The sequence below is a fragment of the Carcharodon carcharias genome, chromosome 3 (genome assembly GCF_017639515.1).
Source record: "Carcharodon carcharias isolate sCarCar2 chromosome 3, sCarCar2.pri, whole genome shotgun sequence".
NCBI classification, from domain to species: Eukaryota; Metazoa; Chordata; class Chondrichthyes; order Lamniformes; family Lamnidae; genus Carcharodon; species Carcharodon carcharias.
In genome coordinates, this window is record NC_054469.1 from 100,988,061 (window position 1) to 101,003,015 (window position 14,955).

The 14,955-nt window shown below is 41.7% G+C and overlaps 1 protein-coding gene across 4 annotated transcripts in view; it reads left to right on the forward strand.

The window, feature by feature from the left end:
• Nucleotides 1-14,955, forward strand: part of galnt1 (UDP-N-acetyl-alpha-D-galactosamine:polypeptide N-acetylgalactosaminyltransferase 1) — a 214,193-nt gene that overhangs the window by 169,097 nt on the left and 30,141 nt on the right. For all 4 annotated transcript variants that reach the window (XM_041184208.1, XM_041184210.1, XM_041184211.1 and 1 more), the window contains 3 exons: nucleotides 179-386; nucleotides 10,616-10,786; nucleotides 13,455-13,572. In XM_041184208.1, coding sequence (XP_041040142.1) covers nucleotides 179-386; nucleotides 10,616-10,786; nucleotides 13,455-13,572 — 497 coding nt within the window. The remainder of the gene's footprint in view (nucleotides 1-178; nucleotides 387-10,615; nucleotides 10,787-13,454; nucleotides 13,573-14,955) is intronic.

Below are 14,955 nucleotides of genomic sequence, written 5' to 3' on the forward strand. Positions count from 1 at the left end.
TAGAATATATTGGAATGCAGGTGAAACTTGTTTGAAAATATTATTGAATGACGTTCAAAAATTGTAATGCTTTTGTTGCGCAATGCTGCTGCAGGGTTGTTATACTTTTTTTTAAAAATATTTCTGTAGGTAACTTTATGAACATTTTCAGCTGAAAAGACTTGCATTTGTCTTCCAGATTTTTTGAACAAGCCTTTAGAGAAATATGTGAAGAAATTGCAAGTACCAGTTAGGATTTTCCGCATGGAACAGCGCTCTGGTTTGATCCGAGCAAGACTGAAAGGGGCAGCGGCTTCTACAGGACAAGTGATCACATTCTTGGACGCACATTGCGAATGCACAATGGGCTGGTTGGAACCACTACTAGCAAGGATTAAATTAGACAGGTAAAAATAATTTTGTATAAAAGCATCATGGTTAAAATTTCAGTTGGGCTTAAAATGTTAGTAACACTGAACAGGTGCACAATAATCAGAAAATTTAAAAAATGAACCTGCACTGGACAACAAATGAATTATTTTTGAAGTACAGCTACTTTGCAAACAAAAAGGATGCCATGGACAGCTAATTAGATGAATGGCCAACTTTTTTTTTTGTAGAGGTGAATGTTGGCCAGATCTCCATGCTCATCTTTGAATATGGCCATAGGATCTACATCATCAACCTGTGCCATGAACCAGACAGAAGGGACCTTGTTTGGCAACTCATTCAAATGATGGCATCATGACAATGTAGCTCTCCCTGAGCATACATTGTGTTCAAATCCCTGGAGTGTAGGTTGCACCCACAACCTGGCAAGAGTGCTAATAACTGACCCAGTCTGAAACTTGAGACTGACTGCCAATGTTACCCCCAATTTATTTTTTGTTGTGCATAGGTCCTTTTAATTTTTTTTTTTGCACAACTTCATGTGCAGTAACTTAAAGGGGGCAACTTGTGCTTAGCCTGCATGGGAACTTCTGTGTTGCTGGACAGCTGCGCAGCTTAGAGGGAACAATACTGACTGCTTTTCGTCTGCAAGGTTCTGTATTTAAATTAAATATTTTTTTTATTGTTAGTTATGCATTGTAGCACATAATGTATTCTAAGGTCCTATTAAAAATACCAGTCGAGAAAAATAAACTTTAAAGATATAAAATCACATCTTGTCTCAACAGAATCAGTTATTTTTTGATGTTCATTTTGTTGCAGCAAATTACAAAGCTAAACAGATATTCAAAATTACAGTTAATAATTAATAGAACATCTTAATTTCACCTGCATATTTAATAATTCTTCATTTATACATTCTTCATACCAGCCACATTGTATGTTGTTTCCTTAGCTTTTTGGAAAGTTTGCTACTTCTGTCATCACAATTCCTTAGCTTCTAGAACCAGGCCCCTGCTGCAGTTTATTGTATTTTTTAAAAAAGGATAAGTATAGTATACAGTGATTTATTTACTGATATCTATCTTTTAACTTGGTTGTATTGCTTTTTAAATTATGTTTCCTTTGTTTTCTGGTCTTCTTGCATTGAAATTAATATGAACTGACTTAAATAAGCTTGAACGGACTTAATAAACCCTTCAGTAAAAATAAATCTGCCATTTTTAGGGTTTAGGCACTAGCAAATTTCAAGTTCACATTTCGGAAAGTAATTAATAGCTTTTATTTTCTGAGGTGTTTCACCCACAAATAAATAGCACTTGCTCTTGGTTTAATGTCTTGGATTCATAGTATAAAAGTACAAAGGCAGGGGACAGTACCTCAACTGAGTTACATAGGAACAGGAGAAGGCCATTTAGCCCCTTGAGTCTGTTCTACCATTCAACGAGATCGTGGCTGTTCTGCGATCTAAATCCACAAAACCATCTTTGCCCATCTTGCTAATACATTTGGTTAGCAAAAATCTGTAAATCTCCAATTTTTAAATTAACAATTGATCATGCATCAGTTGTCTTTGTGCAAAAAGCTCCTAACTTCCACCATTCTTTGTGTCGAAGTTTTATTTTAATTTCACTCCTGAGGACTGCCTCTAATTTTTAGACTGTGCACCCCAGTCCTAGTTACTACACCCTGATTCTAGTACAAACTAAAATATGTAATCAGAATTAGTCTGCACAGAAGGTACTACTTTATAATGCTCTGGATTCTCATTATATATTTTAGTTTGTGTTAGAACCAGAGCTCAAGGAACCCCATTGTTACATTTATTACATCTGCACAGATTCTGGTGCAAACAACAACTTTCTGGCAATAGTAGTGAAGACTTGTGCTCCAAAGCTGGCTGTAAACCTAGCCAAGCTGTTCCAGTGCAGCAACAACATTGGCATGTACCCAGCAATGTGGAAAATTGCCCAGGTATGTCCCATACACAAAAAGCAGGAGAAATCCAAGCTGGCCAATCACTGCCCCATCAGTCTACTCTCGATCATCAATAAAGTGGTGGAAGGGGTCATCAACAGTGCTATCAAGTGGCACTTGCTTAGCAATAACCTGCTCACTGACACCCAGTTTGGGTTCTGTCAGGGCCACTCAGCTCCTGACCTAATTACAGCCTTGGTTCAAACATGGACAAAAAGAGCTGAACTCCAGAGGTGACGTGACGGTGACTGCCCTTGACATCAAGGTCACATTTGACTGAATGTAGCATCAAGAAGCCCTATCAAAACTGGAGTCAATGGGAATCGAGGGAAAACTCTTCACTGGTTAGATTTGAAGGTAAATCATTTCAATCCCAGGACATCACTTCAGGAGATCCTCAGGGTAGTATCCTCAGCCCAACCATCATCAGCTGCTCCATCAATGACTTTCCTTCCATCATAAGGTCAGAACTGGGAATGTTTGCTGATGATTGCACAATGTTCAGCATCATTCGCGACTCCTCAGATACTGAAGCAGTCCATGTCCAAATGCAGCAAGACCTGGACAACTTTCAGGCTTGGGCTGACAAGCGGCAAATAACATTCGCAGCCAGGCAATGACCATCTCCTCCAAGAGATAACCCAACCATATTTCCTCCAGAAGCAGGTCAGAAGCTGGGAATTATTCAGCGAGTAACTCGCCTCCTTACTCCCCAAACCCTGTCCACCATCCCCAAGGAACAAGTCAAGAGTGTAATGAAATAATCTATTGCTTGGATTAGTGTAGCTCCAACAACACTGAAGAAGCTCAACACATCTGGGACAAAGCAGCCCACTTGAATAGCACCTCATTCACACCCTCCACCACAGTAGCAGCAGTATGTAACATCTACAAGATGCCCTGCAGCAACTCACCAAGGCTCCTCCGATAGCACCTTACAGACCCACTACATCTATCACTTAGAAGGACAAGGGCAGCAGAAGCATGGGAACACCACCACCTGCGAATACTCCAAGCCATACACCGTCCTGATTTGGAACTATATTGCCACTCCTTCACTGTCACTGGTTCAAATTCCTGGAACTCCCTCCCCAACAGCACTGTGGATGTACCTACACTATATCGACTGCAGCGGTTCAAGAGAGCGGCTAACCACCACCACCTCAAGGGCAATTGGGGGTGGACAATAAGTGTGGACCTATCCAGTAACGTCCACATCCCGTGGAAGAATGAAAAAAAACTCAAGTGAGGAGAAGTTATGGGCTGTTTTTACAGATTATATTTTATTAAAAATATAATTAGATTATTGCTGGAAAAAGAGACATGCCAAAGCTTTTCATCTTGCACTGCTCAGGACACTTCGCAAGAATGCCAATATAAGGGGAAAACAATTTATACTGTATGAGAAGAGAGTGCTGATTGGTTGGGAAGTGGACTCTGAAAGGTACAGGCTTTGCCATGGAATTGCACCAATGATGGTGACTGCCAAGTTAACTGCCAAGCATTGTTTGAAATTTAAACCAGGCAGCTTGACCCTGATTGGTAAAGGCATTGCCCTGAGGAATGAGTCAGTGAATAGCTGTCACTTATTTTGTTTAGCTGAAACAGGCACAATAGGAGAAGTTTACATCCCACAGACACGCGCCCAACCCGATCAGGTGTAAAATAGCGTGCGATGACATTAGGCAAGCGTCCTAACATCATCATACACTCGCGCGATATTTCAATCAGCTGGCGCGCGCGCGAGTCAGCAGCGCATCCACCAACAATTAAGAGGCCTATTAAGGCCATTGATGTAATAATTAAGAGCAATTTTTTGCTGCCCGTCCAACCTTATGGTTGGTGGACGGGCAAATCGGCCTGGCGGCCTTTGGATTTTTGTGGAAACCTCATCCATGGGCAGGATGAGGCTTCCAAGGTTAATTTTTTAAAATCTTTTGACAGAATTTTTATTATCTGTATGTTCAGGTGAGTGAGTCCTATGTGTGAAAATTTTTTCCAGGATTTTAAAATCTTTATTTTTGCTTCCAAAATTCTTCAGCTCCCTCTCTGCCTTCAGGGAGCTTTCATTGTGCATTCCCCCACGTCTGTACAGACCTCAACACTCGCCCTTCTCCCGCCCTTACCTTGGCAGAGTTGAGCCTTTCGGTGTGCTTTTCACGCTGGTTGGTCGTTAAATGGCCAGACAGCATGAAATCACAGTTGCGGGCTGATCGCAGGCAGTGGGCCGTTTCCCAGCCACCCTTGGACCCGCCCACCAAGCCCACCCAACAAAATTAAATCGATAGCAAGAAACGATGTAGGGTCAGATGATGTAGAATCTGTGTGGATAGAGTTGAGGAATTGCAACAGTAAAAAAAACCATAATGGGATTTATGTACAGGCCTCTGAACAGTAGTCAGGATGTGGGGCACAAGATACACCAGGAGATAGAAAAGGCGTGTAAGAAAGGCAAGGTTACAGTGATCATGGGGGATTTCAATATGCAGGTAGACTGGGAAAATCAGGTTGGTAGTGGATCCCAACAAAAGGAATTTGTGGAACGTCTACGAGATGGCTTTTTGGAGCAGCTTGTGGTGGAGCCCACTAAGGAAGAGGCAATTCTTGATTTAGTGATGTGTAATGAGGCAGATTTGATAAGGGAGCTTAAGGTGAAGGAACCCTTAGGAGGAAGTAACCATAATATGATAGAATTTACCCTGCAATTTGAGAGGAAAAAGCTGGAATCAGACGTAACGGTATTACAGTTGAATAAAGGCAACTACAGAGGCATGAAGGAGGAGCTGGCCAGAATTGACTGAGAGATGAGCCTAGCAGGAAAGACAGTGGAACAGCAATGGCAGGAGTTTCTGGGAGTAATTTGGGAGACACAGCAAAAATTCATCCCGAGGAAAAAGAAGCATACTAAAGGGAGGACGAGGCAACCATGGCTGACAAGGGAAGTCAGGGACAGCATAAAAGCTAAAAAGGAAGCATACAATGCGGCGAAGAGCAGTGGGAAACCAGGGGATTGGGAAGCCTCCAAAAACCAACAGAGGACAAATAAAAAAGAAATGAGGAGGGAGAAGATTAAATATGAGAGTAAACTAGCCTGTAATATAAAAGAAGATTGCAAGAGTTTTTTTTAGATATATAAAGGGTAAGAGAGAGGCAAAAGTGGACATTGGGCTGGTGGAAAATGACACTGGAGATGTAGTAGTGGGGAACAAAAAAATGGCAGAGGAACTGAATAGGTATTTTGCATCAGTCTTCACAGTGGAAGACACAAGTAACGTCCCCAAAGATCAAGAGAGTCGGGGGGCAGAGGTGAGTATGGTGACCATTACCAAGGAGAAGGTGCTAGGAAAACCTGAAAGGTCTGTAGGTGGATAAACTACCTGGACCAGATGGATTACACCCCAGAGTTCTGAAGGAGATAGCTGAAGAGATAGTGGAGGCGTTAGTGGTGATCTTTCAGGAATCACTGGAGTCAGGGAGGGTCCCAGAGGACTAGAAAATCGCTAATGTAACCCCCTTGTTTAAGAAGGGAGTGAGGCAAAAGACGGGAAATTACAGGCCAATTAGCCTGCCCTCGGTCGTTGGTGAGATTTTAGAGTCCATTATTAAGGATGAGATTTCAGAATACTTGGAAGTGCTTGTTAAAATAGGGCAAAGTTAGCATGGTTTCATCAAAGGGAGGGCATGCCTGACAAATCTGTTAGAATTCTTTTAGGAGGTTAGACAAAGGAGAGCCAATGGATGTTATCTACTTGGACTTCCAGTAGGCCTTTGACAAGGTGCCGCACAGGAGGCTGCTCAGTAAGATAAGAGCCCATGGTGTTAGAGGCAAGGTACTAGCATGGAAAGAAGATTGGCTCTTTGGCAGGAGACAGAGAGTGGGGATAAAGGGGTCCTTGTTAGGATGGCGGCCGGTGACTAGTGGAGTTCCGCAGGGGTCACAACTTTTCACTTTATACATTAATGATCTAGATGAAGGAACTGAGGGCATTCTGGCTAAGTTTGTAGATGATAAAAAGATAGGTGGAGGGACAGGTAGTATTGAGGAGGCGGGGAGGCTTTGGACAGGTTAGGAGAATGGGCAAAGAAGTGGCGGGTGGAATACAACATGGAGAAGTGTGAGGTCATGCACTTTGGTAGGAAGAATAGAGGCATAGTCTATTTTCTAAATGGGGAGAGAATTCAGAAATCTGGAGTGTAAAGGGACTTGGGAGTGCTAGTCCAGGATTCTCCTAAGATTAACTTGAAGGTTGAGTCGGTAGTTAGGAAGGCAAATGCAATGTTAGGCACTTATTTTGAGAGGACTAGAATATAAAAGCAGGGATGTGCTGCTGAAGCTTCATAAGGCTCTGGTCAGACCACATTTAGAATATTGTGAGCAATTTTGGGCCCCATATCTCAGGAAGGACATTCTGACCCTGGAGAGGGCCCAGAGGAGGTTCATGAGAATGATCCCAGGAATGCATGGCTTAACATATGAGGAATGTTTGAGGACTTTGGGTCTATACTCGATGGAGCTTAGAAGGATGAGGGGGGATCTGACTGAAACTTACAGAACACTGAAAGGCTTGGATGGAGTGGACGTGAGGAAGATGTTTCCATTAGTAGGAGAGACTAGGACCCAAGGGCACAGCCTCAGAGTAAAGGGAAGACCTTTTAGAACAGAGATGAGGAGAAAATTTTTTAGCCAGAGAGTGGTGAATCTATGGACTTCATTGCCACAGAATGCTGTGGAGGCCAGGTGATTGAGTGTATTTAAGACCAAGATAGATAGGTTCTTGATTGGTAAGGGGATCAAAGGTTACAGGGAGAAGGCGGGAGAATGGGGTTGAGAAACATATCAGCCATGATTGAATGGCGGAGCAGACTCGATGGGCCAGATGGCCTAATTTCTGCTCCTATGACTGATGGTCTTATGGACCCAAAAATCCTGCCCAATGTGCGTACGTATTCTTGATCTCAGTAGCTGCAGTATTCCTCATTGTCATGGTAAACAGCTTTACAGCTACTTTTCATTTTGTCTGGAAAATTGGTAAAAGACAAAGGATTCCTTCTGTCATAGAAAAGACAGTTCCCTCTTTTAACTACAATAGACAGGGGAGAAAGGGTAGGATGGTTCCCCTTTATTCTAACTCTTGACTAACTGCAACACGATGCACTTTTTACAGACAAACCATTTTAATCCTTTGAGGACTGTGATTTTCAAGAAGAAACACAAGACTGGCTTTCTCATAAGTTTAAATTAAAAGAAAGAATAAATGTTTATTTTTCTCAACACTCAATGTAATTGCAGTAGTACCCACTCACTCATTCACACAAGACACACACAAGAAAAACTTGGATTTTCTCATGTCCAAAAAGTTATTTGTACTCTGGAAACATTGCAGGACTGAGGATTCTCTCTGGTTCACTGAAGGCAATGGAGGTTGGAAGCTTAGGCGAGTAATTCACAGTGACTTACTCCTGACAACAGTCCTGCACTTAGCCTCAAGGAGATGAGAGCACTCTTTCATGCGCATGCGCGAGAGAGCGCACTCTCAATTTTGGGAATCTCTCCCCCGCACCCCCCCCACCCGCACCAGGAGCGCATAGCGCTTCTGTGCAGACGTCATGCTGGGTGGGCCTTAATTGGCCCACCCACATAAAATGGCGCCGCGCCCCCAATCGGGGCTGCTGATTAGAAGCGCGCCTGTGCGCGTCTGCCCTTCAACTTCCTCCCTGACAGGGGGGAGAATCCTGCCCTATGAGTTGCTGTTGCCTGAATGTTTGGGAATTTGTTAAAAGTTATGATAGTAGTAATTTGTAGCCATGTGTATATATATTTTAACCTGTGTAAATTAATAAAATGTTTCCTTTAGTTTAATGTAAAACCTTGAGAACTGGTGGCCTGGTTCCTGCATTTAGAGTCGCATCTCAAACATAACACCTCTTTGTCCTTTTGTCTATGACATCTTTGGCAATTTCTTCCTTGCCTCCACCTATCACTGGCCCTCTACCCAGCTCTATTTGTCCCACCCCTCTTCAACCAGCTTATATTCAACCTCATTTATATATTTCTTAGTTCTGATGAAGAGTCATATGGACTTGAAATGTTAACTGTGTTCCTGTCCGCAGATGCTGTCAGACCTGCTGAGTTTTTCCAGATATTTTTGTTTTTGTTTCGGATTTCCAGCATCCGCAGTATTTTGCTTTTATAAAACTTAAACTGATAGGTTATGACATTAGTTTAAAGTTTCCCTCTGGGATTTTTAAATAACTCCGCTTACCATCTGCATCAGTCATAACACTGTCATGTGACATACAGTATCAGTGTTCCCATTGTCCACACAAATGGTTCCTGACAACTTTAACATGGGCACACAATGATTTGATTCCCTGCCATTTGCATCTCATTGTGTTCAAATCGGTTTTCTTCACACCTGTTTTCTGATTTTCAGCCACTAAGTCTGGGTGGCCATTGCCTCTCAGTTTCTGTGGGCATTCAGACAATAGCAAATGGTAACTCTACAAGAGAGATATGTTGCATTCTAGTGTCTCTTCAATGGCAAATCCAAAAGCGCAATTTACATTTTAATGTCCCAACTATACAAGCAATCTACTTCCAGCCTCAGGCAATTTCATGTTTTTGTAGACAAGGGGGAAGGTCACCTGACCCCCCTGGGCTCCACCTTGTCAAGGTAAATTGTCCATTTTCATTCTGCTTAAAAGTAAAGTATGCATCTTTTTTCAAAAGTTCACAGTCATAACTACGTAGACACAACATAACCATCAGTTGCCACATAAGGCGCTAATAAAATTCTGTTCTTCCCTAAAAGATTTTGGCGTATTTTATTTATTTCCGGTCTCATATTAGAAGCGTATGTTTTATTGTGTTAATGTTAAGGGTGCTCTCTGTTTTGTCCAAGTCACTTTGCCTGTCTTCCTCATTCAACTCTTATAGTCCAATTTTTAAACTGCTCTTAGGTAGATTAGTATATCCTTTGTGAGTTACAATGCCTAGAACTGAGCACAACATTCTAAATGGAGTGTAACCAGAACTTTGGCTAGGATTTTCCCCTCGGCGATTTGGGCGCGGGGCCCGCTCACCGAGGGGAAAATGACGTGGGATGCCATCAGGAGGAACACCCAACGTCATCCTGGTCCCTTCAAATATTCACGAAGGCAGGCAGACAGTGAAATCAGCCATTGACAGGCTAACTAACCTTATTAAACACCCTGCCCTTCAAACCTTAAGGCTGGCGGGCAGGCCAGGAGCCCCAGCGGGCTGCAGATTATTCATGAAACTTCATCCACTGGCAGGATGAAGTTTCATGTCCATTTTTAAAAAATTTAATAAATTTTATGTGCTTATTATTAACTTGTCCCATCTCGTGTGACACTGTCACATGAGGGAGACATGTTAATAATTTTAATATTTATCTATTTTTAGAGTTTACTTACCTCTCACGAATCTCCCTGAGACAGGACTTTGCCTCAGGGAGCAGTGCGCTTTTTTGCAAGCATGTACGAAAAGAGCGCACTTTGACAGATGGGGATTCCCTCCACCCCCCGCACAGGAAGCACTATGCGCTCCTTGTCGGGCAGGCCGCTGAGCGGGCCTTAATTGGCCCACCCATTCAAAATGGTGGTGCGCCCCGTTTCGGCAGCAGGGTTCGGCTGCCCGCCGACACCAAGCCGATAGGGCTCGCATGCCAGCCAAGGGCTAAATTCTGCCCTTTATATAACTATAAAGTAACTCCCACCCATTTTGTATTGTCCTTTTGAAATCAAAGCCAATATTTTTTTTTAGCCCTTTAAATTATTCTTGTACCCGTCCACCAGTTTTCGGTGATTACTACATTTGAACTGCCAAATCTCTCTGCTTCTCCACATAATGCATTAATAATAACATAGTGACAAAACCAGGAACAAACACTTGTTTATAAAAACAAAAAACTGCGGATGCTGGAAATCCAAAACAAAAACAGAATTAGCTGGAAAAACTCAGCAGGTCTGGCAGCATCAGCGGAGAAGAAAAGAGTTGACGTTTCGAGTCCTCATGACCCTTCGACAGAACTAGAAACACTTGTTTGCCTGATTTAATACAAAAGTAAAACTGAAGTTATCCCAAATATATTGTTTCTTCCCTGAAAACAGAGCTTGAACTTTTGTCTTAATCCTACAATATCTTTTCAATGTGCTATTGCTTCTGCAAAGTATATTAGTTACTCTTTTTTGAGATAAACCCATTTTATGATTTCATGCTTCCTTAAAGCTGCTTTTATTCCATCAGGAGTACTGTGGTGTGCCCAATAATTGATGTGATTAGTGATGACACATTTGAGTACATGGCAGGGTCAGATATGACCTACGGTGGATTTAATTGGAAATTGAACTTCCGCTGGTATCCTGTACCTCAGCGAGAGATGGACAGAAGAAAAGGAGACCGAACTATTCCAGTTAGGTAAGTAGGCAATGTAAGCAGTAAAGTACTTTCAAAAGACTGTTTGGTTTGCCAATGTGTAGAAAACATGATTTTGTATCAAAACAAAGTGCAACAAACTTTACAGTTTATTTTTGCTGTACTTCAAATCATTCAAGTTAAACATGATTTCAAATGCCTGTATCTGTTTATTTTTGTATGTGTCCACAGAAAAGGGGTGTAAGGGAGGAGATTAGACCAGCCTAAATAAAGGTGCCAAGATTCATAAGTACAACAGAAACTAATAAATGAACAGTTTGCTATATGCATTAACAGTGCAGTAAGAAATCCTGCACAGTAATTTAATTGAGGCCAATTATTTTCCAATTTCCACTGTTAAAATACTGTCATTTATTACAAGAAGCAAGGTTAAAATCTATCTCTTTAATCGTTAAATATTATAAGGAACTTCAGCTGTTAAATTGAAAAATGTTTTGCAAGGTATGCTTTATGCTCTAATAAAATTCCAACCAGATAAGGTAATGCTCATGTAATATGCCTAAAGTACAATTAATTAAATATTATGAGCATGCATATTAAACATCTTGTAGCATTTTGACTTTTTATAATGGAGGTTGTTAAAATAGCTGGTGGTATAATTATACTTAAATCTGCACTTTCACTTAATGGGTATGTCAATTAAATAGGACTATTCCTTTCCATTAGAGCATCCAAATTAAAGTTGCATGAGTCCATGCTTTATTAGTTTAAACATTGAAATTAAAATATTAATAAGCAATAAGAAAACATTTCAAAAAAACTATTAAGACATATTGAAGCATATTTTCAGTTTTTCACTTGTCTATTTTCTCTCTTCCTCCACTCAAATTGTTGCTCCTTGCCTAAATAAATTTCTTTTGGTGCAGAGTGTCCTTTGATACCTTTTCCAATTAACTCACATTCTGAAGTGAGCCTTGACAGTGACTACTGAGCGTTATTATGTTGCTGAGACATCACAGCTAAGTTTGACCCTGCTCTCCTTGACACTCACACCTCCAGCGGAGATCACCGGATAGCAATTGGGATTGGCCATTTATCTTCTTTCTGTTGACTCCAGTTGAGATCAATGAATTAAATAAAGATGAGGGATTAAATACACGGGGTGCTGTGGTGGGGGGGTGGTGGTATGGGGCAAGGGGCAGGATGGGGTTTAACAGTCATGTAGCTAGAGAAATTTGTTTGCATAGTGCCGCTTCCAGTGGTCCTACGAAGACTTAACTCTACTCCCTGGGGGTGGGCAGTGCTGTGGGCTACTACTTGCGTGGCACACACACTGCTCTTCAATATCATTGAAGAATGCACACAAGAAGTGGTCCATGGCACCACCTGACACGGGGAATTGAGCAAAGTCTCCCCCACAATCTTCCCAGCTTGATAAGGCTCAGATACTCACTGGATAAACTTGCTGATCCATCAATACAGTCACAGACTCTTTTCTAAATGTGCATTCTTCCATGGCTATTTGTCTGCACCAATTAAAATTGCAGAAGTGGTTAATATGTTAGGTAAAGAAGATTAAAGATTACAGTAAACTTCAAGGTGTACCACGAAAGCATAAATCAAAATTTAATGAGACTAATGCAAATTGAGGGAGAATACTTTATTGACATTTTTATTTTGTTAAATGGGAAAGATAAGAAACAATAGAGCTATGCTTGCATATCTGACAAATAAGCTGTGTAACCTGAATGGTCTTGCAGACCATGAAAGATTGGGCATCTGTGCCGGTGTGGAATGACTCCAATCAATGGGTTACATATTTGGAAGGATATTAATTGTTTATAATAGACTGTATTGGTAGTAAATTAGCGGTCACTTTAAATTTACTTAAGTGAACCTGTCATTTAAGACATCAAAAATTAAAATGGTTTTGATAAAATGTATTGCTTTCAATAAGAACATTCAGGGAAATTTTTTCCTATTAAAAGAGTTGATTTGGGTCTTTTGGCAGGGGGTCTAAAGCCTGAAAAACCTATTTCCCAATCCAAACCAACTCCAATCCCCATCCATTTCTGGCTTTATTTGACGCCAGAAGTTGGAACCATAAATATGATAACAAGGCTGCAGAAGTCATTGTCATTCTACTTTTCTATTTTAACTATGGTCAGGTAGGAAACTTTACACCTCATGGCGAGGATTTGGTGAATTCAGGAGGTCAGTGTTGTTGCTCAAAGTTGCCAGCTTGAGGAGCCTTCACTATTGGGCATCTCCCACTGACTTTCCCTCCAAGGCTCACCTCTGACCATGAGACCCCTAATTTTTTTCCCCTTCACCATGCCCACACACCCCCCCAACCCCCGCCGCAGCAGCCCTGCCCCCCACCGTCGCTCCACTGCCTGACATTAGAGACCCTCCCCAATCACCATGGACTTGACTATTCCTGCAGCCTCACTGACCGGTTTACCTACCCAGCTGGAAGCCAAACCTGTCAATCAAGCTGTCTTATGGGTGTGGATCTGAGTGGTGACATCACAAGAATGCCATGATGTTAAAATTCAATGTTCGTGTGCGAGAATCTGAATTTCTGGCTTCTGCAACCTTCTGACCTATCCATTTCCAACAGGTCAGGTAAATAAAATTCAGCCCATTAACTTTTGTAATTTTAACATGTATTAACTATATAATTTTTTGAATTGCATTTTGTTTTTAGAACTCCCACTATGGCAGGAGGACTGTTCTCAATAGACAGAGATTACTTTGAATTAATAGGAACATATGATGCAGGCATGGATATATGGGGAGGAGAGAACCTGGAAATTTCTTTCAGAGTAAGTATCTGGCAATTTTTTGAAGCATTTTAATCTTAATTTGATGCCAGAAGATGTAAGATTTATATTAGTGTTTCACAGACTTGTGTTCCTTATCTGTTAATATTGTAAAGGGCTGATTTATTTTTGGCTACTTGAAGATCAGGAAGCTTTTTCAGTGTGGTATTTATCTTTGGGTGTCAGCCTTGGTGCAGTGGTAGTACCTTGACAATAGGTTGCGGGTCCAAGTCTCACTCCAGAAACATAGTGGAGAGTTTTCTCCCCATCGGGAGGCGGGGGGTTGGATGGGAGTGGGTGCGGGCGGGTGCGCACCGATCGCCGCCCGCAATCAGCTGCGCACTGCCATTTTACATGGGTAGACCAATTAAGGCCCACCCAGCATGGCATGCACCTGGAATTGCCGAGCACTCCCTGTGTGGGCGGTGGGGTGTAGGCTGAGTTGGGGCCTGCATCTTTCTCGCATGCATGCGAAAGAGCACAGAGAACTCCCTGAGGCACAGCTGCCTCAGGGAGATTAGTTTGATTTTTGAAAACCTTACTAAAGAAAAATAAATACATTTTTAAGACATGTCCCCTCATGTGACAGTGTCACATGATCTGGGACATGTCAATGAATTTTATAAAAAATTTTTATTAAACTTTAAAAAACCTTCATGAAACCTCATCCCGCCCGTGGATGAGGTTTCACGATAAATGCAAAGGCCACCTGGGTTCTTTGCCTGTCTGCCAACCTCAGTTAATTAGCTTAATTGCTGTTTAAATGGCCTTAATAGGCCTTTGGCAGTTCAGCAGGCGCACAGCCGACTCCGGTGTACGCCCACCAAACTCAAGATCTGAATGACACGCGGTGACATCGGCCCCACCCCCGCTCGCCAACCCAAAGATTCTGCCCGTAAGCACAAAACCTAGGCTGGCATTATAATACAGCATTCTGTGTATGTTTCACTGTCAGAAGTACCACCTTCTTTCTGATCAGACATTAATCCAATGTTGCATCAGTTTTCTCATATGTACATAATTGTTCCTTGGCATTATTCAAAAAAGAGCAGGAAGTTCTCTTGTGCTTCTGGCAAACATTTATTATTCAACTGACACCAAAAATATAATCTGGTCATTTACTTAATTATAGTTTATGTACCAATTGGCTGCTGCATTACCTAACATTACAACTGTGATTACCCTCGAAAGCTTTTCATTGCCTGTAAAGCATTTTTGAGCATCCTGAGGTTGTGAAAGATGCTATATGAATGCAAATTCTTTCTTTATTATCCTGTTGGGTATATAAGGATAGTCTCTTGCTAACATAAAACAAAAACAGAATTAGCTGGAAAAACTCAGCAGGTCTGGCAGCATCGGCGGAGAAGAAAAGAGTTGACGTTTCGA